General features: G+C 42.2%; 1 protein-coding gene across 1 annotated transcript in view; it reads right to left on the bottom strand.

The window, feature by feature from the left end:
• Positions 1-1408: 1408 nt before the first annotated feature.
• Positions 1409-25202, bottom strand: part of NRIP3 (nuclear receptor interacting protein 3) — a 36441-nt gene continuing 12647 nt past the window's right edge. Inside the window, exons 2-7 of the mRNA XM_029582867.1 lie at positions 18461-18640; positions 16585-16667; positions 13463-13602; positions 12832-12884; positions 10421-10518; positions 1409-4978 (exon numbers count right to left, since the gene is read on the bottom strand). Coding sequence (XP_029438727.1) covers positions 4963-4978; positions 10421-10518; positions 12832-12884; positions 13463-13602; positions 16585-16667; positions 18461-18640 — 570 coding nt within the window. The 3' untranslated portion in view covers positions 1409-4962. The remainder of the gene's footprint in view (positions 4979-10420; positions 10519-12831; positions 12885-13462; positions 13603-16584; positions 16668-18460; positions 18641-25202) is intronic.

Genomic DNA, 25202 nt, shown 5'->3' with positions numbered 1-25202 from the left:
CTCCTCATTTTTTTTTTTCACGAGCCTGTATCTCTCTATGGCCTACCTTTCTTTCTCTTACAGAGAAAGTTACCAACACATGGAAAATATGCATAGAGCAGCAGGCTATGAACCAGGAGACCAGGGTTCAAGTCCCACTGTCACTCCTTGTGACCTTGGGCAAGTCACTTTACCCTCCATTACCTCAGGTACAAAAACTTAGATTGTAAGCCCTCAGGGGATAGGGAAATACCTACAGTACCTGAATGTAATCCGCTTTGACGTGCTAAAAAAAAGTGCAAAAAGCAGAATATAAAAAAAATCTAACTCTAAGATCTAAATCAGAGTATAGGAAACAAAGTCAGAGAAATGTTATATATTTTACTGAGTCATAAAAACAAAAATCAGATTTGAAACAGCAGATGTGATCCTAGATCCGACAGCTAAAAATCTGGAGATGACTCCCCCCATTGAAGGTTTCTTTGCTGTAAGACATCTCTCCTGAGAAGTAAAAAAACAGTGAAAAAAGAAAAAAGTTGCTGGCTTTCGTCCGTACTATCATAGTTTAGATATGTTTGTATTTTGCTTTGCCTCTCGAGAGCACCAATGAATTTGTATTTTAATCAGAAAAATAAATGTCTATTTTTGCTACTATGCATAGTATAAAGAAGCATATTTATATGAAACGTAGATGTTAGTTTGAAGATATTTAAATATTTTGAGATGTGCCACTACTTCTGACATCCATCATCATTTTGGTACAGTTATTTTTGGGTTTAATTTATTTTGTAAACTGTCTTTATTATAACGCTTCTAGTTCTATGTGTCTATATAAGATACGTTTTAGCTTGATAACTAGAATCAATTATTGTTCTTATTTGTCAGTAACACAGATCATTGCACTTTGTATGTGAATATGTACATATGTAGAGAAAGGAGGGAGAGGAGCTAGGAAGGGGTAGAGTAAGAGAGAAAGAAGCCAGGAATGGACCATTATCAGAGAGGGGGATAGTAGGCGGGAGGAGCTGGGAAGGAGCTATTAGGGGAGTGTAGGAGAGTTAGGAGCTAGGAATATCCCAAGAGAGGGGGGAGTAGGAAGGGGGAAAAGCCAAAGAAAAGGCCATTTGGGGCTATAGGAGGATGGGGGGGACCTGGGAAGGAGCCATGAGAGGGATGGGAGGGAGAAGACATGAGGGCAGGGGACAGCATGTAGCAGAACCATGCATAAAGCTTTTTCACATGAATCATTCATTAAATTGAGACTAGGAAGGAGGGTGCGGGAACGGAATATAAAGATCACACAGCTCACAATTTTGCCTGACCTGGCCCTGAGAGAGACTAAACCCTGCAACCGGCATGCAACAGGAGAACGTGGCATGCCTTTGTAAGTTTGAATGGCAATGTGTCAGGAAGCAGCCGGGGAATGGGATCAGCTGTCACAGAATGTTCTGCATTTATTTCAGATTTTAATTGGACACAAGAGACAGTACAACAATAAAATCCCCCCAAAAAAATCACACACTCAATTGTGTTTAATGTAAGCAAATATATTCCATATTTTAGCAAAGATATTTCCACAACACATTTGCAGGTTCACACACAGTGCTAGCCACGTCTCTTAGAACTATATTTATATAAAATATGTACCAAGACATATCACTCATAGAAAATATCAGAAAAACGTTCACCCCATGAGACTTAATACAGATACCGGATTTCAAAGGGTACCCTGTTTTATAAAGGGAGTAAAGTTTTGCAGTACAGAAGGCAAAGTCTGTTATCATCGTCCCCACACGATATTAATTCTTAGCCACTAGCACTGTTCCACATTAAATAGCTGGAAGCAGAGTCCTATCTGAGCCTTTCCTGTCTAATAGCCGGGGTCCATCATCACGTGTCAGAAGATAACAAGAGGACTCGGACAGAGCCAGGCTGCAAAGGCACTCAGTGCTGCCCCAGGTTTTTTTTTTACATTGTATAATTCCTATACCATATTTAATTTTGTATTTTTTGACTGCAAGCAGAGCAATTTTCAGCCATAAAGGGGTCTGTTCACTAAAGGCTGATAAGTCTGAGCCAGAATGGCATTTCATTTCCAAAAGTCACATGCAGTTTTATGGTATTCACTAAAATTAAGTCTGCAAAAATGAGACACCATAAATGTGACCGATTTAAGGCATCTCAACTGCGTTCTAAGGGTTTATGCTATGATGTCTGAACTTGGTTTTTCCCATTAGTAAGGAAGATGCCTGTAACATTGGACTCCTACATCTATTATCAACCATTTGTACAGCATATACGAGAAGTATGCAACAGTATACAGAGACACATAATGGACATATAGATTCACTGTGTATATATCCGCTGTCCTGGTTGGCCCCTGCCCCTTCGGTGCACAATTGGGATATACGTGCATGGCTGGGCCATTTTAAAATGTGCTTAGAGCACGCATGGCCCAGCCACGTGCGTATACCCCCCGGTTTTTGCATGTGCTGGACTTTGAAAATTTGTGCTTTAGTGAATAGGATGACAAAACTTTGGAATCTGAACTTGCATTTAGGTGCCGTTATCCCCACCTCTTTCCTATTATCAGAGAGCATAATGAGACAAATCTTTCAAAGGATTTGCTTCATTTTTGTTCCACGGCAAAAACTGCTCCAGATTCATCAATAAAAACATTGAAATGCATTCTGGGGGAGAAGAAATTAGAGCAATTTTTGCTTTAGAGCAGAAGTGGAGCCCAACTCCGGTACATCTGTCCCGATGCGAGTCATTGTCCCCAGTACCCCCTCCAGTTCTAACTTCTGGCAAGAGGGGCAGCTCAGGATGGGGAGTTGGCCCGGAGCATCCCTAGGGGGGAAGGGCCCCTCCAGCCATTTCCTTCCCCTTTCCCCTCTATTCAAGTCACCAGCATCAAGGCCACAATTAGAGAGCTGTGAACGATCCTCAGTCAAGTTTGTACCCAACAAAAGAAATTCAAGAACTCCACAGCAAATCCACAAATACTCACTTGGACTTTCGGAAAATCCAAAAGCAGGTCTAAGAACCTGAAGGCGTTTGCTTCAGATTTTTCTGCAGAAAAAAGGTTCAACATTTTTCCCAGCCACATTGAATTGTTGGTGAAACCTAGAATTATTTTCTTTTGGGCCTAGCAATTTCCTTCTGCTGCCTTTGGGTTTTTAGCTCAATTGGAACTCGTTTACATTGAACTATGGTGCTATGAGCCTTCGTTCGCAACTTGGGAAGCTTGCTGGGCAGACTAGATTTTGGTCTTTTGCTGCCGTCATTACTATGTTACCAGGGACGGTGATACTTCATTTAAAAAAAAAAAAAATGCTTTGAAATTTTTAGTGCCTAAAAGTTCATCCACATTATGGATCACTACCTCCCTAAGCTTGAGCCGATGACAGAAAGTTCACAAGCTTGCACAGATCATTTCCTTTGCTCGATTCCAGATGTTGCTGACATAAGGCGAGCAACTCCACCTAGTCAAGAAGGGATAATGAGAGCTATGCATAGTGTAGGGAACCTGATGACGTATTACATGAGTTGGGGGAGCCTGGCCTAAAAAGTCAAATATAGTTTACATACTTTTCCTGGGATACATAGGACCTCCGAGCCACATTAAGAGGGGTTACATGTTTTTTGTTTTTTTAATTCTATATTGTCACCATGTAACTTTGACAGAAAGTTTTCTAAACTCCTGTATGAATGACTTGGAAACCTGCCATGCCCAAGTCAATCTACTTACCTAGGACGAGACAGAAAGCAGCCTTAGCAGAAAAGCAATGTTCAGCGCCTCTCTTATGATACGTTAACCTTATCTCAAAGTCAGAGAGAAACTCAGTTCTGCTTTGTGCTACTATAAAAATTTCTGTGATGTAACACTGGGAAAACCCACAATGCACACAAAATCATTTACTGCCATGTAGGACAGTTGTGAATTTCCAAATTCTTTGGAATTTTTCAATTAAAAAACCCCATTTTATTAAGAAGAAAGATTAAGGGTAGGCTGTCCCAGTCAAAGCATCTCACAGCTGCTTATGGAACTTTTGACAGTTATATGCAGAAAACAACTGAGTTGACAATTCAGATACATCTCCGCCACTAGCTGCTTGACAGAGACACGTTTGGCTTGTCCATCATGAAGCAGTGAGACCTGAGATGGATGGTTTCGAGGAGCCAGAAATGGTTACATGAAGGGCCAGAGAGAGACTCCCACCATGGTGGATGGCTTGGTCATTCTAAACATCCTGTATATATGTTTGCATGACAACATATCATCAAAAGTCCTGTTATTTCAATTAAAAAAAAACCCCAGCAAACATAGCTACATTCTGAAGACTCAGATTCTTACAGCTGACATTTGGTATGAGTGGGTAAGAGCTCAGATGAGATTCCTGCAAGATAAGACACACTGACAGAGAGAGGATGATTCACAAATCGGTGAAACCATGGCCTCAAAATGTGTCAAAGTTATGGTCTGCGCACCACTGCTGATTCTATCGTGTGAGAAGTCCTATTGATCTGCTTAGGGACGGGGTGGGCATATTTTGTAAAAAAAAAAAAGTTAAAGTTTTCTTCTCTCTGGTCATCTAAGAATGAAATGGCTGCTGGTTTTTCGAAAACATTTACGGTAACCAGTGGAATAAATACATTTGTGAAAACATAATTCCGTGAGCCAAACCAGTCACCCAGAAGCTGCCGTGACAGCAGGGCCCCAGCAGGGTGATAACACTTCAAAGTTTGTCCAAAGTTGCCAATAAGTCCATAAATAAGAGACATACTTATATATATATCAGAAAACATAATCCAGACAACACAATCTGTATACCAGTAGCTGCAGGAGAGTGGGTCAGAGAGCTGCAAGTCAGTCAGAGAAGCCCCCGTTGGGATTTTTTCAACAGAACCCATTGGTGCTTCTTTGTTGAGAAACGGACACAGTTTTTCTTCATCACCAGTGTTCGGGGCTCCTTTCCTCCATTAAGCCTCAGACGAGCTGCAATAGGGAGGCAAAGTTTAATGAGATGCCATTAACCAGGGCGGCTTTTTTGGCACGAAGAATGCGGTTTACAGTTTCCCTGCTCCAGTCTGACCCACGGTTTAAGCTTAGTTGTCTTGACTGGTCGCTTATCTTGTGCAGAAGGGCAAAGCGATTTGCAAAATAATAATAATCTATGTACGTGCAGAAGAGCAGCACTAACGCTGCAATCACCGCCTGCTCTGGGTTTGTCAGCGCGACACTTCACTTGGTGCCCTCCTCATTACTGGAAGAACAGCAGCTTCAACCTTATCCATCGCCACTGCTATTTCCTAGATTAAAGGCTCTAAAGCAAACGTGGGAAAGCAAACAGACTTAAGGGAAAAAAAGTCATTATTTATTATGTATTTAAACTACAAGGGAAAACTCAGAACTAAATAAAACCTTACCATTCAGAAAACTTAGATCTAGTGGGAGGGACCTCACAGGTCACTGCAGCTGCTTCACTGTGATTGGCTGGAATGTTGTGCACCACTTACTGGGCGAAGGTTACTGCCGAAAGCCCAGATTAACAATTCTGATTGGCTGAGTCAGGCTTCTAGGGCTTCCTATGTGGCCATAGTAGTACTTCTAAGCTAATTCCAGGACAGTATGCGAGGTGGGTAACAAACCTAGCCTGTGATGGCAGATAAGAACCTTAAGGACCATCTTGATTGTACAAAGATGTAAATTGGGCAAAGACCCAACCCTACTTGATCTCTGTTCTGCCTTTCCTTTCACCCATTCACAGGTAGGAATCCTTGGTCCTTATGCCAGTCTTCTGTGAATCTTGGGACTGTTTTTTACCTCCATCATCTCTACTGGAAGGCTGCTCCATGTATCCACCTCCCTCTGTATCAAAAAATATTTTACGATGCACCGCTTGAGTCTACCCTCTTACTGCCACATAAAGCGACCTCTTGTTCTAGGGCTTTCTAGCCACTGAACAAAGTTTGCTTCTTGGTGTTCTTTCAACGTGTGCAGAAACAGTGCACGCTTTATTAGAACAGGACCTAGAAAAGCAGAACGGACTCCATCGGGCCCTCCTTATATATGTGTTGGTTCAATGCCTGTTCTTTATATATAAAACACAAATACCCTGGTTTTAAGAAAACTAGGACTGGGTCTAGTTCTGATGATAATAGGTATGGATTTAAGAGTGCAAAATCCAAGTAAGTTATTTTTATAAAACATAGCCCCCACATTGTTAGGATATGAAAATGCTGTCTAGAAAATGCCATTTATTGAAAAGGAAAAACAAGCTTTAGGCTTGTCCGGGAACCCCACGATCTTAGAAACTGAAATTCAGGTGGCTACCTTCAGATAAACTGCGATTCATTTATATTACCTGATTATCTTATTCAAAATTAACTTAATTCATGGAAAAAGCAAGATCATTTCTTCTTCATAAACTGGGCACTATGGTTGCTGATATGCATGAAAAGCAATCTCAAATGCTAGTACAAAAGTGGAAGGCAGGAATTTTTAACTCACATGCTGGATAAGGGCTGGGTGCACACCTAGAAAGGGGCCTCCAAGATGTCCTATGTGCTGTAAGAGCTCTGAGCCGAGAAGGTAACTACAAGGAACCTGCGGATATCCCTTCATTCTCGTCTAAAGTTAGCCCTCATTCTGGAAGTCAATGCTAGAGGAACTTGGACTTCGTGGAATTCATCTCCATATGTGGAGACATATGCTTGGAGCATGTGTCGATCAGGCGTATGCTAAATATAACAAATAAAGTAAAAATAAATATGTGGTGGATTCGCCCACAGAGTCAAGATTTTACTGTGTTACTAGGTTTCTGGAGAGAAATTTCAATGGAGATATTTAGGGGATTTTGATGGTGCTTACTCCAGAACTATGTTTACTGAGCTGCTGGGATAGTGCAGGTTCTCCTAACTCCAAGAAATTGATTATCAGGTATTAGCTGCTCGTTTACTATTGCTAGGGACTGGGGAAAAAAAAAAGTGCCAAATATTTCATTTTAGTATAACCAACATTTTGAAATTGCATGCATTGAAAAATTGCCTCACTCACTTCAGCGAAGCCTGGCTAGGGATTATGCCAGATGGGGAAAGTATTCAGGAAAGATCTTCAGCTGGAAGGTATTGGGTTTTTTCAACTTTAATACTACATTTTTTTTTTCGTCATTAATCTGTCCGATGATGGGAGAGATTTTTTAAAATTAATTTATATATATGTTAGTTTTATGCTAATAACTAATCTGAAACAATTCAAAAACAGACTTCTTACCTAGCCCTCTCTGTCCCTGGACAAATCACATCCACCTATCAACCTGTTCCCCTAGTGAGTTTTAAGTTTATCTAGAGGAGTGGCTGAGCAGTTAAGAGCAACAGGCTGTGAACCTGGGAAGCCAGGGTTCAAATTCCACCAATACTTCCTTGTGTCACTTCACCCTCCATTGGCTCAGGCACAAAGTGAGATTGCAAGCCTTCTGGGACAGGGAAATATCTGAATAGAGATCATCTTGAGCTACCAATAAAAAAGCCTGAGGTAAACATAAAAAAGATCCTTAAACATTTGCAGCCTGAATACTCAACCATTCATTTCTCATCCAAGCACAAGGTAAGTAAATGTGAGATATACTTTCCAATTTATACAGATTTTTTTTTTTTTTAAAGATGATTAAATATAAATGAATAGACAGTAGCCATTCATGATTGGCACTACTGCTTACAAGTTTCAAACCTGGGCTAATTCAGTGGGGGAGGGGAACCAGCCCAAAATTTAAACAAGAGCTGATCATAGTCCAAAAAAATGATCCATAGAATCCATTGGTCATGTAGATCCCAGGTCATGATCCGTGCATTGCAATATCTAGATCTAGCCACCTCCATAGAAAGCATTCACCAAAATAAGCCTTAGAATTCAAACAGCAAGAACGCAGTCTCTGAATTACTAAAGCACTTTACAGACTAGCCTAGTTTGCATTTGAGATTCTATCTGCGTGCTATGCACAACTGAAAATCCCACAGGATACCACAAGCCCTATAATTGTCTATCAGGGCAGCTACACTAATCAAGTTCCACTTCAGTACATCATGATGCTATGAAAACCCTCTTAAGAAAATGATAGTAGTTAGCTTACCACTCCATCTCGATTCTTTGCTCTGATTAGGCCTCATTAGACTCCAAACACATTCTTATTACCTTTCCACAGAAAAAAAGAATAACAGAAAAATCTCTCCTCCAGCTGTTTCTGCTTAGTCATGCAGGTTTTCTCCTTGCCTGCATTTTAAAGTCAGTAGGAAACTGTTTCATATGGGTACTGCACAATAATAACTTCTAAATCTTTGAGAGTCTTATTTTAAGGCGGCTAATTACAATAGCTAAAATCCCCCTGGGACTAGGCTATCTGGGGCTGTGAGCGACACAGCTCTGCCTTCTATCCTGGCATCTCCAGGAAGGAGAACATCATGGGGTAGGAGAATACTGCAACCCAGAGCCAGTTGCACAACATTAACAGCTCTGCATCTGCGGCCCCCTATGAGAAGGTGGTCTGTCCCTGAGTTACACCCTACTTATAAAATCAAAAGTAGTTTACTGTTAAACCGGGCAGAGAATGACGCTCTTCAGTTTTTTTGGGAGAATCCGTTTTGTAACAAACCCCTCCCCTACCCCCCCAAACATGAAAACTAAGAGTCTGCACCATGAACTCATTTTGCTATTGCCCCTGTTTTTGGCTCAGATTGCTGCTCCTCATGGACGGGTTGCCTTATTACCATGCATTGCTAGTCAAACAAACGTGTGTAGGAGGGGTAAGACGCAGTGGAAAGGCACGGGGCCTGGGCCACGACTAGCTGTGATTTCCGAAACAAGCCACCTGGCTTGAAACGTATCCAGAATAAGGATGAGAGAGAGCGACTGCCACACCAGCCCACCCCGCCTACTGAGTCGCTGCGCAGGCTACGACGAAGCGCTCATCGGAACCTAATTCTGAGTGCCAAGCAGCCTCGGCAGAATTCTTCGCGTGGCCGCAGCGCTTCCGTGCTGCCGAAGGGCCGAAGGGAGGCGGGAGCCTTTTCCCAAATCCTTAATCAGCTGGTGAATTGCACGTACCTGTTCTGTACACAGCAGTGACCTTCATCAGCATGCGGCTGTACTTGGAAGGTGTTGGAACCAACGTGCAAATGTATTTATTATATTTATTTATTTAACAGCTTTTTTATACCGACATTAAAATACACATCATATCGGTTTACATCATAACGAAAGGTTGAAATTACATTGAACGGGGAGGGGGGAAACAAGAGAACCAAGAACAAAAGAATAGGGGCTCTACGGAAGAGCCAGAGAGTCAAGCGAGGATAAGAGGGGGGGGGAGGGGATATGACTAAATTTACAATTGAAAATGATAATGCATAACATATTTACAAAGTTGAGGATGGAAAGGAGAAAGGGACATATTTACAACGAGAAAAAGAGGGGGGGAGGGGTCGAGGGTGTAAGGAGGGGTGAGGGCGGAGGGCTAGTCAGGAAAGGCCTGGTGGAAAAGCCATGTTTTGAGCATTTTTCTGAACTTCAGGGGGGCATGTAGTAGTTGCCCACAAAAGTAGGCAACTACTTTTGTGGGCCCTGTATAAGAACCGTAGGAGACGTAAAACCTGGCTGACACCGTACCCAGAAGAGCAGCTGTGCACGAGTCATCATCATCATGATCTTATATCTATGTAAGATCATGATGGGAGAGTGGAGGAGTAGCAGCGGGCTACGAACCAGGAGACCAGGGTTTGAGTCCTGCTGTTGCTCCTTGTGACCTTGGGCAAGTCACTTTACCCTCCATTGCCTCAGGTACAAAAACTTAGATTGTGAGCCCTCTGGGGGCTTACCTACAGTACCTGAATTTAATCAACTTTGAAATGCTGAAAAAAGTGCAAAAAGTGGAATATAAATCTAAAATAAAATTTATAACCCAAAGTGGGCTCACAAGAATATATTAAAAAAAACAAACAAAAAAAAACACCATTCAGTAGATACAATACAAATTCAGCAGTAGCACAGGACGGCACAGTATAGGAGAATCCAGACCCAAACAAGGGGCACCTTGAGCTGCTCCTACTTTGTGAGATTTAAAACCGCACATAATGAGAAGAAGCTTAAAGACTGTAGAGTGCAGGAGGGACTTTGAGAGTGAAGAGGTCGATTGAGTTACAGAGGTTGCGAATCACTGAAGGAAGTGACAGATCCAGCTCAGAATACTAAAAGTCCCTCACGTTGGCACTATTGTTACTTGAAATGCTTACGCATGGCTGTGGTGTCCCTCAGCGACCAGATCCCAAGCCTAACACTTAGTACAAAAGCAACCTCTTAACTCAACCCTGCTCTAATACTAGGGGTCTCCTGACAGTCTTCCAGGGGAGTGTCGATCACGAAACATCCCTGCCCCTTACTACTTACTGATCCTCCTTCACGGCGCTACTGTCAGCAACGAATGGAATTTCTTCTCTGCCTGTCCTCCCCAGGGTAAGGAGATTCTTGTCCAGGTTAACGACGCACTGGAAAACAAAGCAGCCCATAAGGACATTAACACACACAGAAAACTCCCGGAGACTGCCTCCTTGTTAGCAAGAACGATTTTAGCTGGTACTGCCACGTGGTTACATGCCGCGCCACTGCAAGCTTACAAGCCCTTCCCCCCTCCCATTGCTCCCTTCCTGACGCCCCCCTCTCTCCCCTTAGACCCTTCAATAGCCTTTCCCTCCCACCCACCGCCCTCTCCACTCCCAGAACTCTATTCCAGTGCTCCTGCGGATCAGACCACCGGAGCGGTAAAAGGGGAGGTGGCAGCAGGAAGGTCCAGGGGCAGGACATTTGCCAGCCCTTCTCCCCCTCAACTTTTGCAACCCTAGGCCCAGGCTTAGTAGGCCTGTGCAATAAAATCCAGGCCCGAGAGGTGGTGAGGATCACATACAACACACGGCAGGCCGGAGAAGACCCAGACAACGTTCTACCAGCCCACAGCACCACAGCTGCATTTAAAATTCACGAAAGAGGAGGTCAAACATGGCTCATGCCAACTCTGTTCCTGGGCCTAAGCCCAGTTTCTGATCCTTATGGCCCATATGCAACATTACAACAGTGAAGCATGGAAACAAATTATTCAGAGGGCCACATATGCACAGTGAAGAGAGGCACGCCCCTCCAGAACTGGTCAGGGTAGCTCTTCAATAGTGTTTGGGAGTTTCTTTAAACCTTTATGGAATATTTATTACTAAATATTCCATAAAAGTCCGGTCCTGTTCAACGTCTTTGTGAACGACATTACAGAAGGGATAGAAGGTAAAGTTTGTCTATTTGCGGATGATACTAAGATCTGCAACAGAGTGGACAACGCCTAAAGGAGTAGAGAGAATGAGACGTGATTTAAGGAAGCTTGAACGGTGGGCGAAGATAGGGCAGCTGGGATTCAATGCCAAGAAGTGCAGAGTCATGCATTTGGAGTGCGCTAATCCAAAAGAGCTGCATATGATGGGGAGTGAAGAGCTGTTGGACATGGAGCAAGAGAGGGACTTTGCGGTTGATAGGGTCTAACGATCTGAAGGCAGTGAAGCAATGTGACAAGGAGACAGCTAAAGCCAGAAGAATGCTGGGCTGCATAGAGAGAGGAACAACCAGTAAGAAAAAGGAGGTGATAATCCCCTTGTACAGGTCCTTGGTGAGGCTTCACCTGGAGTACTGTGTTCAGTTCTGGAGACCGTATCTCAAAAGGGACAGAGACAGAATGGAGGCCATCCAGAGAAGGGGGACAAAAATGGTGGTGGTGGGGGGGGGGGGGTGTCTCCATCAGATGACTTATGAGGAGAGGTTGAAGAATCTAAATATATATAGCCTGGAGGAGAAGAGGTGCAGGGGAGATAAGATACAGACCTTCAGACACCTGAAAGGTTTTAATGATGCACAATCAACGACAAACCTTTTCCACTGAAAAGAAATCAGTAGAACCAGGGGTCACAAAATGAAACTCCAGGGAGGATGACTCAAAACCAACATCATGAAACAATTCTTCATGGAGAGGGTGGTGGATGCCTGGAATGCCCTTCCGGAGGAGGTGGTGAAGACAAAAAAAAACAGTGAAAGATTTCAAAGGGGCATGGGATAAGCACTGTGGATCCCTAAAGGCTAGAGGACAGAAATGAGGAAATGCGCGCATGGGAGTAATTTGCTGGTGTGGCAGTTACCACCCTTAACCAATAAGCCTTCATACTGTCGATGCAACTCCATCATTGCTCTCTGCTTTAACGGGAGGGGGAAAAAAGGAAAAGGGGAATTAGTTTCGGACAGCATCCAACAAGAACATGAAAATAAATAAGCATGGGGGTAACTTGTTGATGCGGCTGTTACTACCCTTAACCAATAAGCCTTATGCTCACCTTTGATGCAACTCCAACATTGCTCTCTGCTTCAACAGCAAGAGGTAACGGGGAATTGGACTCAGTCAGCAACAGACAAGGGCCCAGACTATAATGATTTGGGAAACTAAATATGGGGGTAACCTGTATGGCATGGCTGGTGCAGTCATTTCTAGGTTTCTAAGTAGATTAAATATTTTTGTAATGTTAATCATTTTATAGACTAGTTTGTATTATGTACCATGTGTATGTGAAGTTTCTTGTTTTACAAGTAAATTGCATTGATTTAAGGATTTGCAGTATAGCAAGAAGAAAGTTAAACTAAACAAAATATGCAGGTTGAACATCTCTAGGTGTTGAGCCACTTACAGGGCTCAGAAATGTCCCCAAATTGATTTGTCAGTTGTGCCAATAGTCACTTGCTGTCAACAACCAAAGTGATAAGAAGGAGTGTCCTACCTTCATGGTACGCAAGGTCTGGAGCCCAAGCGACAAGTTGTTCTCACTGTCCTCTGAGGAGAAAATGAGATATTCTATAGATGAAGCATGCCAGTTTGGGAGTTTTTTTAATATATTTTTCTCTCTGACATCATTTTGTCGTCTTTATCCAATAAATATTTTTGCCATAAGCACAAAGCAGAAGAAAGTCCTTTATGTCAAATACTAGGGATGTGCTGTCATTTTAAAATATGACTACATTAGCGTTTGTTATATCATTTTGTGTTTGCCTCATCCAAAATAAGAAAAAAAACCTAAAGAAATCTCATCTTGTATCATTGTGCCATTTTAGCACACGCTAAAGCATTTTCGTGCTCACTAAAATGAAACAAATGAACAAAACAATATACACAGGAAAACAAAACTATAGAAATGTCAGACATCCAAAAGAACATGACGACACATTCTTCTTCTTTGCACACCCCCTACAATTAAATCCAGAGACAGCATGTTTTCCTAGTAACTATTTCTAATACCCTGCTAAGCTGCTCAGGTTTCAGAATTTGCCTCCTCTATCATCTATAGCATTATCAATCAGGTAAGAATCCAGCGTTCTGAGACATGAATATGAAATCTGGTGGCTTCAACCTACCTATGACCATTGCAGAACAGTCTACTTTCACAGTTCCCATTTTAACGGCCAAGTGTTCCAGCTGACCAATGACTTTCAGAGGAGGATCCAAGGAAATGCTTTTATCTTCATTCTTGTTGTCTTTGATATGTTCTTTTAACCTGTATTTGTTAAAAGGATTCTCTCTCAGTTGTGTGTACGCTTTTCACGACAGTAAGCTTGTATTACGCATCCCACAATTTATTTTGGAAGGGGCGTTTTTAACTTTGATAAGTAAGGGCAGACAGAAGAGTGAATTTTAAAGCAATTAGGGGCCCAATTTACTAAGCTGCATTCCCATAGACACAGAATAGGGAAAAAGCCTTAGTAAATCAGGCCTTAACGTGCTTTGAACTCTCTTGGTGAAAAAGTCAGACATAAATAAATGATGATACTCCTGACAAAAGAGACTGATTTGTGTTTTTGCTACCCTTAGGTACTGTTGCCTGGTATCAGAAATGAGTGAGCGCAGGCACTAAACTGGACTGGGCCATGCTCTCACAAAGCTCTGCTAAGCTTTTGTTTAAGATGGCAGAGATGGGGCCTGTGAACACATGGCTCAGATTGACTCAATCACTGGCCCCATGCTCATCAATTTCTGATAATGGTGGAAATAATGCCAGAGCCCTGAGCTCCGTGGAGGGGAGGGAATCAAATAGAGTCAAGGAGAGAGAGAGAGAGAGAGAGAGAGTAGGAGTGGCAAGATTAGAGGTCTACAGGGCAGAAGGGGGCAGGAACTTTACTACCCTCAAAACGGTGTCACCCTAGGCACAGGCCCAGTGTGCCTATTAGAAAATCCAGAACTGCCAAAGTCGATAAAGGCCTGAGATGAAACCTTTCAAAGCATAAGCAAACAGGAAAGAACAGGCCTAGTTGTTGATGGGGTGAAAAAAAAAAAAAAAAAAGTTATGCTGAGGAGTGAAGCTCTGCAGCACAGAGAAAGATCTTCCCCAAGCCAGCTCAAATCACTTTCTAGTAGCATTGGCTGAATGAACATGAACATAACATCAGAACAAAAATCCATTGAGACCAACCATCATGCCTCCAATAGTGGCCAATACGGATCATTAGAAAGTACCTGGCAGATCCCAAAGTGCAGATCCAATTCTTGTTGCTCATTCCCTGGAATAAGTGGTAGGTTTCTGCGAGTCCACTTGGCAAATAATTATTTATGGACTTCCCCTCCAGGAACTTGCCCAGACCCCCCTTTAAACCCAGCTATGCTGCATGCCTTGTCTACATCTTCTGGCAACAAATTCCACAGCTTAACCGTGTGTTGAGTGAAAAAAAAACAAACCGGACAGACTTTCTCCAATTTATTTTAAATCTTTTACCTCCTAGTCCTACTACTATTTGAAAGGCTGAATAGCCATCCCTTATTTATCAATTCCACCCAACTCATGATTACATAAACTTCTCTCATGTTCCCTTCTCGACCATCTCCTTTCCAAACTAAAGAGCCCTAACCCGGGCATCCTCTCGTCAAAAAGGAGCCGTTAATTTCCTTTAGCAATTTTGTAGTTGCTTCTCTGAAGCTTTTCTAGTCTACGTAGTGACCAGGACCGCACTCAACATTCAAGGCGCGGTCACAACATAAAACGTGTCTAGATGTGGGGGCATTTCTGCTCAGAAATTCTGCAGTATTTAGGTCGGAACGCTGGCTCTCTTTGAAACCAAAAGGGTGGGTTGCTAGGGGTAACAAGTCTTTCCTGGTCAGTAGTGCACGGTTTTTCTAGTTGCTCATCTAATTAGGATACAGGATTCCTTTCCTGCCATTCGGGCCACAGATTTACAACTGAAACGAAATGCACCAAACGATCTCAACCCAAGAAGAGGGGGAAGGTATCAGATATGGCAACAGGGCGCTTCATGTATCTCTACCTTTTAAAGAATGAGACACGATTGTTCATCTTCACTGTTTGAACATTAAAGTTAAGAGAGGGTTCATCCATGCAGTAATTACCAGCCCAGCTCCATCATAAGATTTGCAATCCAAGGTTTTTGTTTTTTTTTTTAAATAACTTGCTCAAGGTCACGTAGTAATTTGCAGACAAGGGAAATTAACAGCATAGAGACAGTATAAAAAAAAAGAATAAATTATACATTCTATTATCAGACTATGCACACAAAAAAAAATGCTCAAAAGAATTTCCAACAGGAGAAAAAGGAGAGGGAGAGAAGGACCTCCGTAGTTACAGCAATGATGGATTTTTTAAATGAATGCTGTACAGTCATTGGGACTGAATGAAGACATGGAGTGGCATTGTGATTTTGTAACCAAATATACAGAATATTCCTTTTGGAATTAAAGGAGGAAGGTCATGATGGAATTAATAGTGTATAAGATGTAAAATAGCTAATGTGTACTGGTAGATTGTAAACATCTAACGATAAGCTGTTCTCTTAATGACAGTTATTGATGGGCAGGGAGGTTGGATACAAGTGGAAGGATCCAGTTGGTGAAGGTAGAATGCACTATTCACTGATTAGCTCTTTTGGGTAGGCCCTGGCTCCATTAAGTTGCCCATGAATTCACAGCATCTTTTATGAAGATAAGCTGACTGAAGCAGAACGGCCATAGGAGGGCTACAATTTAAACTTACACTGACTTGGCATGTCTCCCAGAGGCAGGCGTATATTGGAGGACAGGAGGTGTTCGTGTGGTCCCCGAGCTTTTAAACTTTATATAAAAAGCGTTTCATAAAAATCTAAGCACAAGAAAAAAAAAAGTGTACAGTGGAGTTTTATGGACTGTGGAAGTCTGAAGAAAGTAATGAGAAGAGGATGCACTTTATATTATATTTATTAGCTTGTTTGCACAGGACTTTGGCGCTTTAAGTATATGATGAAATAACACGGTACTGTGAAAGTTAGCATCCTCCAAAAAAAGAAAAAAAAATACATTTTGGGGAAATGTTTTAAAAAAACTTTGAATTTCTTTGCATATTACTGTTAGTAGGTTGATACTGTAGTGCGACATTGCTATTTTTCTTTCTAAAAAAAAAAAAAAAATCCTATTTGAGCGTTGGAGTGTCTGAGCATTTCACTGGATTGCTACACGGCGCGAGGAGGTGAAGCTGGCACTTTCCAAGCACGATACTTACCCAAGTCTGTCCACGCATGCAGACGATATTAGATTGTACCGACTGCCCGTGTCAATCATCACCTTCATGTCCCTTCCAGCACACTGTGAAAACGAGACATTACTTAAGAAACTTACCGAAATGTGAGAGAGAGCAGGATCCTTACTTATTATCTGTTCAAGGGGCTAATGCAATAAGGTGGAGCTTGGCAGAGCGCACAGTTTACACCGCAGCTGCGTGCATATTTTGTGTCCAAACTTTACTGCTGATCCAGGACGTTTTGCGCAGAAAAGTTATGCTCCTAATTACACGCAGAACACTTTTTTTTTGCTCATGGAAAACATGATTTGTGCATAGAATACGATGTACGCACATAAATCATGTACGGCTGTGCGCTCAGCTTTTTCTTTGTACACGTTTCTGCTCTGTGTGCTTTTGCTAACTCCTGCTACATTAGCAGACTATTAACTTACGGCATCGGGAATTTTACAAAATTAGCTTGTGCGTTACGAAACCGTGTGCTGAATTTCAGCGCCCAATTTTAATGCTCAGCTTTTTGCATCGGCCCCACAATGGCGGGAAGGAATCTGAGTGTCTCTCTTCGTTCATGTGAGCTGCCATTAGACTATCCTGCTTCAGTCTGCATCTTCCCCTTCCTCCCTCAGTTTAACAAGCTTTTTTTTTTAATTGAATATTTAGCACCGATAACTGCTGTGACGAATTTACTGCCAAATCAGGACTTGCTACTGGTAAGAATAGCACACATTAACAATCCTAGTGCTTGACAGACCTGTTTTCTTGTAAATCGAAAACAAACAAATCTTCGCCATACAGTATTTTAATTCAAAAGTGCCACTGAAAATAAATTTGGAATAAAATTGCAAAGACCAAATCTTTAAAATCCCCTCAGTGGCCCAGTGATGATAGCACATAATCTTCACATGTTATCTAGCTGCGAACTGTTCTAGAAATCACAGCACAGCATAAGAAGGAATTACAGAAAAATGTATAGAAAGCTTTGCACATCGAGGCTTTTTATGACAACTGTAACATAAAATCTGTAGTCATAAGACCTAGTATATATTTCATGGAGAATATGCAACAGTCAAATTCTACTATTTTATTTTTTATATTCCACTTCTTGGCACATCTAAGCGGATTGCCTACATAAACCCTCTAATGTGAGAGAACAGACGGCTCTTACGAGACACAGGTTAAAGCAGTCTGGGCTTTACCACCCTCCCCTCCTCTGTAGACCTATGAAAAGCAGGACATGGGGTCTGTCCATAAATGAATTAGTAGAAAACCAGGACTGGTTCCCCTCACTTCAGCACGATCTAAAGAGGTGGGACCTCCCAGCCCATTCGTGCTAAACCCACACCAATCGCAAAACAATTCTGGGTGCATTTTGCAATCTCATTGCTTTCTTAAGTGCTTAAGCAGGACATACAATGGCTACTTCCTAAGATAATTTTTCAGTTGTTGAGGATTTTCCTTCTGTTGCCCAGCTCCCTCCCCCCCCCCCCCCCCCCCCCAAGGGCTCTGCCACATATTCGGAAAATAGAAAGTCAAGGTTTTGCTAGCCCACAGGGGAAAAAATTAATTAAAAAAAAATGAAGAAAGCAGGTGATGAATGATAGCGGGTGCCTGGGATAGCCTCCCGAAAAAATGATAGAATTGAAGCACCATGGGACGTGCTCCGGGGGGGGTGGGGGGGAGACTGAAGGCTGAGCGGGGTCTGTGGTGACACAAGGGGCTTGGGCAAGTGACTGACCAGCTCCCGTGTTACTGGGAACCACAGAGGGCCCCTCCCTAGGGCAAGTATCCTGCTGGGTTCCTTTTCATTCGAGTTGCCACTCGATAAAAAGTAAAACTGGGCCGGGACCGGACGCGTTACCTGGCACTGCACGAATATCAGCTCCTCCTCCTCGCCTTTCTTCGGGCTCTCTGTCCTCGGTGGACTAAGCTTGTTGCTCTGGGGCGAGATCTCATTCTTAGGCGTCCACACCGCCCGGTTACTCCGTAATTTAGAGAGATTGGTCTCCAGTAAGCGTCTTTGCAGAATGTTGTGTGGCTGCTAGAAAGCATAAATATAAAAAGCTATTACATGCTAATGCCTGGTCTCCCGGGAAGACATTTAAACAGAAGCTCAGTACGAAACATAAGGAGCCAAAGCTCCGGAGGAATCCCCAGGGAGAACATTTGGTTGCTTTATGGTTTACTGTCACTAACCTTACACTGCTGATTTGCAAACGAATATTACACATAAAAGGCAGTCTATGCAAATATTTGCATTTTGGCAGTGTGAGGCAGTTCATATGCTCATCACGGCGCCTCTATCCTTAGCGGCTCTGACTAGAACCAACTTAAGATCTAGAAGGATACTGAGAGATCGAGCCAGATTTATACTTATAATTAACTGCACTTTGCAACTCCGAGGAAAGCCTATAGTTAAAGTCACCAATCATAATTAAAATTATACACATATTCATCTCTCTCCCTCTCTCTCAGGTAGACTAACAAAAAAAAAAATTAAATAAGGAGATATCTTTTTGTTGGACGAACAATGCATTTCTTGACTAGTTTTTGAGAGCCAATGCTCTCTTCACGAAAAACTGTGCCACTCTTTGCAGCTTCAGCTAAATGTTAGCTAAATCCGTTACATGTAATTGTAACCTTGTAATTCACAGTTGCCAGTTACTCTCTAGAAAATGCGAGAAACTGAAAATGCAGAACGCTTGGCTTGATCAAAATCCTGGACCAACAGGACAAGAAGGTAAGACGTGCTATGCTGGATCAGCCCGATGGCCATGCTGAACCCACAACTCCACCTCCGACAAGGGCCAATCCGAGCCACCATTTCCTGGTGCTTAACTCTCCATTCCATGCACAGCACGAGTCTGAATGCATGGATGAGACGATGGTACAGGGAAATGGGTTTTAAATGTGTTAGGGAACAGGGAGCCTATTGCAACAGATTGGGTTCCACCTCAACCAGCACAGAAGCAGGCTGCTGGTGCCAACATTTGAAGAGGATGGCTCCTTTCAAACTAGTTCAAGCACAAAGAACCACAGCTCTTGTTTTATATATCAAACTGTAAGCAATCAAAAAAACAAGGTATCTGAACTTTATCCACAATGTGCTATTCTCAACAAAAAAATTCTATCCAATAATTTTTGAAAAATTGTATAAAACCGCATCAGCAAGCCTGACAACGGCAGTGAGCCCACTTGCCGTCCGGACTTCTCGTCATGTGCGGCGTGTTGTTGTAACAAACTTTTTATCTCTTTTTGTTATTTTTATATAGAGGCGACTTATTAAATGTCCTCTAGGTCCCGTCTGTAAGTTGTGAAATACATCTTTAATCCCGCTCTGTCCCAACAATCACCCGACAGCGGCCGGTGTTTCGCGATCAAAATCGCTTCATCAGGGGCAAATTTCCCAAAATTATGAAACGGCAGTAGCTATAAAGTCAAGAGGACACAAACTATCAGAACTGAAAAAATAATATAAGGCAAGTACTTAACTTTGTGTTGAATGCAGCACCGCAAACCTTTCTGTTGGACCCAAATGTCTCAAAAAACTTTACAGCCGTCCGGGACAGAAAAGCCTTGGACGCTTTGGCCCTTTAAAAAGCCCGCGCTTTTGTGCACGTAATGGCGTCATCACGTAGCTGTCATCATGGGATGATCGTAATTGGAAATACTTAGCAATTATATCTGTCAAATAATTCAATCAAAGAAAAACTTGCAGCTCTAGTGCAGAATTCAGCCCGTCTGGTTCCACTGTTTTGAGCCGATGAATCCATCGCTGTTCTGCCCGTAGGAGGCGAACGTCAAAATTCCCGCCTCTCCAATTTGGAGAAAATTGTTCCAGAACGCATACCTTTAACTGTTCAAAATTATGTTGGAAAGCTATACAATGTGAAGTTAAAGGGGCCGATAGCCGGCCAGTGGAAATGCATGACCGGTGCTCAATAATCCTAGTCTTGAGAGCCCGTTTGGTCTTGCCAATATACAGTTTATTGCAGGGACATTGTATTATGTAGATCACTCCGGTAGATCGGCAGTCCGTGAAATTTCTAAGTATGAAAGTAAAATTTTCTCAGGTAAAATGTATTGCTGATGTTGTAATCATCACCAAACAAACTGTGCATTTGCCACATGAGGTATGAGATCCAATTGTGGTTTTTGAGTGAGGCATCGTTGTGTCTGAATGTACCACCAGATCTTTGAGGTTCGAACTCCTAGTAAAGGCAAATCTAGGCAATTCAGAAAATTCATGGTAAGTTTGTAGAACATGCCAATTGTCAAACATGATCTGTTTCATTGTCTGAGTCATCGAGGAATAAGGCAAAACACAGGTCAATATATCTGAAGTGTCTGAATTGTGTGGTAAAAACAACCAATCTCTATTTGTGAATCTGGCCCGAGTAAGGGCTCTCTTCACACAGCGGGAGGGATAGCCTCTTTTAATGAAACGGTCTGTAAGTAAAGTGGCTTGTTGACGAAAATCCTCCATAGATGTGCATAACCTTCTTAATCTGAAAAACTGGCTTACTGGCAAGTTTTCTTTAAGGGCGCGAGGATGTGCGCTGCTAAAGTGTAGAAAAGTGTTTGAAGAGACTGGTTTTCTATAGATTGAAGTCTCAAAACCTAAAGGTCTCTTCTGAATTTTTATATCCAAAAAATGTATCTCTGTCAAACTTGTTTCAGAAGTAAAACGTAAATGACTGTTACACCCATTTAGCCAGAGCAGAAAATCTTGAAATGATGATGTTGTGCCATGCCAGAAAATCAGTATGTCATCAATATACCTCTTCCAGATTTTAATATTGCGATGGAACGGATTGTTGTTGTAAATCCACTTGGTTTCAAACTCTGCCATGTAGAGATTCGCCAGGTCCGGTGCCATGGTGGCACCCATGGCGGTGCCACACGTTTGCTGGTAGAAGGCCCCTTCAAACTCGAAAAATTTTTTTGTAAGGGCTATCTCTAATAACTTTGTTAAAAAACTGGTGGGAATCCTGTGTGGTCGAGGTCTGTCTTCCAAGAATTTTGTGGCTATTAAGATCATCTCGTCCTGGGGAATACTAGTATAAAGTGCTTCCACATCCAGGGTGACCAATAGCAACTGTGAAGTATCTTCTTGAAAAGATTCTAAATATTGAACTATTTGTTGCGAATCTCTAATGTAAGATTCTTGTATTGCCACAAATGGTGCCAAAAACACATCTATGAATCGAGATAATGGTTCAAGTAATGACCCTCTACTCGAGACTATTGGCCTTCCGGGTGGCATTTGAATGTTTTTGTGTATCTTTGGTAAATGATAAAATACAGGTATAATCGGAAATCTATTAACCAAAAAGGAGATTTCATGTGCAGTCAAAAAACCTTGATCCGTCCCTTGTTGTATCAGCTGTTCGATAGACTGTAGAATAGACTCTGTGGGGTCTGTTTGTAACGGAGTGTAGAACTGTATGTTCTGGAGCTGTCTTAAAGCCTCTGCTTGATAATGATGTCTGTCCATCAGCACTATTTTGCCGCCTTTATCTGCGGGTTTGATAATGAGCTGATGATTATCTTGTAATTCTTTTAAAGCTTGAGCTTCCTGTCGCGTCAAATTGGTATACGATCGATCCGTAGTGAAGGCAGCCTTGAGATCACGCAAAGTGATTTGATAATAAGTGTATATGATGGGGTCCACCGGGCCTGGTGGAAACCATTTAGACTTATTTCGTAACACCGACATCATTATCAAGCAGAGGCTTTAAGACAGCTCCAGAACATACAGTTCTACACTCCGTTACAAACAGACCCCACAGAGTCTATTCTACAGTCTATCGAACAGCTGATACAACAAGGGATGGATCAAGGTTTTTTGACTGCACATGAAATCTCCTTTTTGGTTAATAGATTTCCGATTATACCTGTATTTTATCATTTACCAAAGATACACAAAAACATTCAAATGCCACCCGGAAGGCCAATAGTCTCGAGTAGAGGGTCATTACTTGAACCATTATCTCGATTCATAGATGTGTTTTTGGCACCATTTGTGGCAATACAAGAATCTTACATTAGAGATTCGCAACAAATAGTTCAATATTTAGAATCTTTTCAAGAAGATACTTCACAGTTGCTATTGGTCACCCTGGATGTGGAAGCACTTTATACTAGTATTCCCCAGGACGAGATGATCTTAATAGCCACAAAATTCTTGGAAGACAGACCTCGACCACACAGGATTCCCACCAGTTTTTTAACAAAGTTATTAGAGATAGCCCTTACAAAAAAATTTTTCGAGTTTGAAGGGGCCTTCTACCAGCAAACGTGTGGCACCGCCATGGGTGCCACCATGGCACCGGACCTGGCGAATCTCTACATGGCAGAGTTTGAAACCAAGTGGATTTACAACAACAATCCGTTCCATCGCAATATTAAAATCTGGAAGAGGTATATTGATGACATACTGATTTTCTGGCATGGCACAACATCATCATTTCAAGATTTTCTGCTCTGGCTAAATGGGTGTAACAGTCATTTACGTTTTACTTCTGAAACAAGTTTGACAGAGATACATTTTTTGGATATAAAAATTCAGAAGAGACCTTTAGGTTTTGAGACTTCAATCTATAGAAAACCAGTCTCTTCAAACACTTTTCTACACTTTAGCAGCGCACATCCTCGCGCCCTTAAAGAAAACTTGCCAGTAAGCCAGTTTTTCAGATTAAGAAGGTTATGCACATCTATGGAGGATTTTCGTCAACAAGCCACTTTACTTACAGACCGTTTCATTAAAAGAGGCTATCCCTCCCGCTGTGTGAAGAGAGCCCTTACTCGGGCCAGATTCACAAATAGAGATTGGTTGTTTTTACCACACAATTCAGACACTTCAGATATATTGACCTGTGTTTTGCCTTATTCCTCGATGACTCAGACAATGAAACAGATCATGTTTGACAATTGGCATGTTCTACAAACTTACCATGAATTTTCTGAATTGCCTAGATTTGCCTTTACTAGGAGTTCGAACCTCAAAGATCTGGTGGTACATTCAGACACAACGATGCCTCACTCAAAAACCACAATTGGATCTCATACCTCATGTGGCAAATGCACAGTTTGTTTGGTGATGATTACAACATCAGCAATACATTTTACCTGAGAAAATTTTACTTTCATACTTAGAAATTTCACGGACTGCCGATCTACCGGAGTGATCTACATAATACAATGTCCCTGCAATAAACTGTATATTGGCAAGACCAAACGGGCTCTCAAGACTAGGATTATTGAGCACCGGTCATGCATTTCCACTGGCCGGCTATCGGCCCCTTTAACTTCACATTGTATAGCTTTCCAACATAATTTTGAACAGTTAAAGGTATGCGTTCTGGAACAATTTTCTCCAAATTGGAGAGGCGGGAATTTTGACGTTCGCCTCCTACGGGCAGAACAGCGATGGATTCATCGGCTCAAAACAGTGGAACCAGACGGGCTGAATTCTGCACTAGAGCTGCAAGTTTTTCTTTGATTGAATTATTTGACAGATATAATTGCTAAGTATTTCCAATTACGATCATCCCATGATGACAGCTACGTGATGACGCCATTACGTGCACAAAAGCGCGGGCTTTTTAAAGGGCCAAAGCGTCCAAGGCTTTTCTGTCCCGGACGGCTGTAAAGTTTTTTGAGACATTTGGGTCCAACAGAAAGGTTTGCGGTGCTGCATTCAACACAAAGTTAAGTACTTGCCTTATATTATTTTTTCAGTTCTGATAGTTTGTGTCCTCTTGACTTTATAGCTACTGCCGTTTCATAATTTTGGGAAATTTGCCCCTGATGAAGCGATTTTGATCGTGAAACACCGGCCGCTGTCGGGTGATTGTTGGGACAGAGCGGGATTAAAGATGTATTTCACAACTTACAGACGGGACCTAGAGGACATTTAATAAGTCGCCTCTATATAAAAATAACAAAAAGAGATAAAAAGTTTGTTACAACAACACGCCGCACATGACGAGAAGTCCGGACGGCAAGTGGGCTCACTGCCGTTGTCAGGCTTGCTGATGCGGTTTTATACAATTTTTCCTTTCAAACTAGACCATGGGGTGGGTTTGCTGACAGTCGCTCAGAATCGCATGTTTCAGAGGGATGTATCTTTCAAAGATACTTGAAAACCAGGGAAGTTCCTGTAGAATATCCCAGTAGAGGTTGGGTTTAAGGCTGAAGTACCCCAGATAGATGTAAACAGAGCACCCAGATCTGAATGACTCTAAACTGCCTGCACCATTTACTAACAAGTAGGCTGTGAACAGAAAAAGAAATGAAAGGAGAAATAAAAAACATACTTAATGTCTGTATGCAAATGTCAGAAGTCTGAACAGTAAGACTGGTGAGCTAGAATGTATGGAATTATACAAATATATAATTTCAGAGATGTGATAGAAGGAGGATAACCAGTGGGACACTGATACCAGGTACAGGGATAGAGTGTGGCCTGCCCAAGGTAACACATTTAGCTGTGGACAGAGGCTCATGTTCCAGGACTCGGGTCGCTACCTCACCCAGGGCAATCCAAAAAGGCTGATCCAGCACTGGTTTTGCCCCACTGTACTGAAAGCCCATGCTGA

This window comes from Rhinatrema bivittatum, chromosome 17 (assembly GCF_901001135.1).
Source record: "Rhinatrema bivittatum chromosome 17, aRhiBiv1.1, whole genome shotgun sequence".
Classification (NCBI taxonomy): Eukaryota; Metazoa; Chordata; class Amphibia; order Gymnophiona; family Rhinatrematidae; genus Rhinatrema; species Rhinatrema bivittatum.
This window is presented reverse-complemented; position numbering and strand designations above follow the sequence as displayed.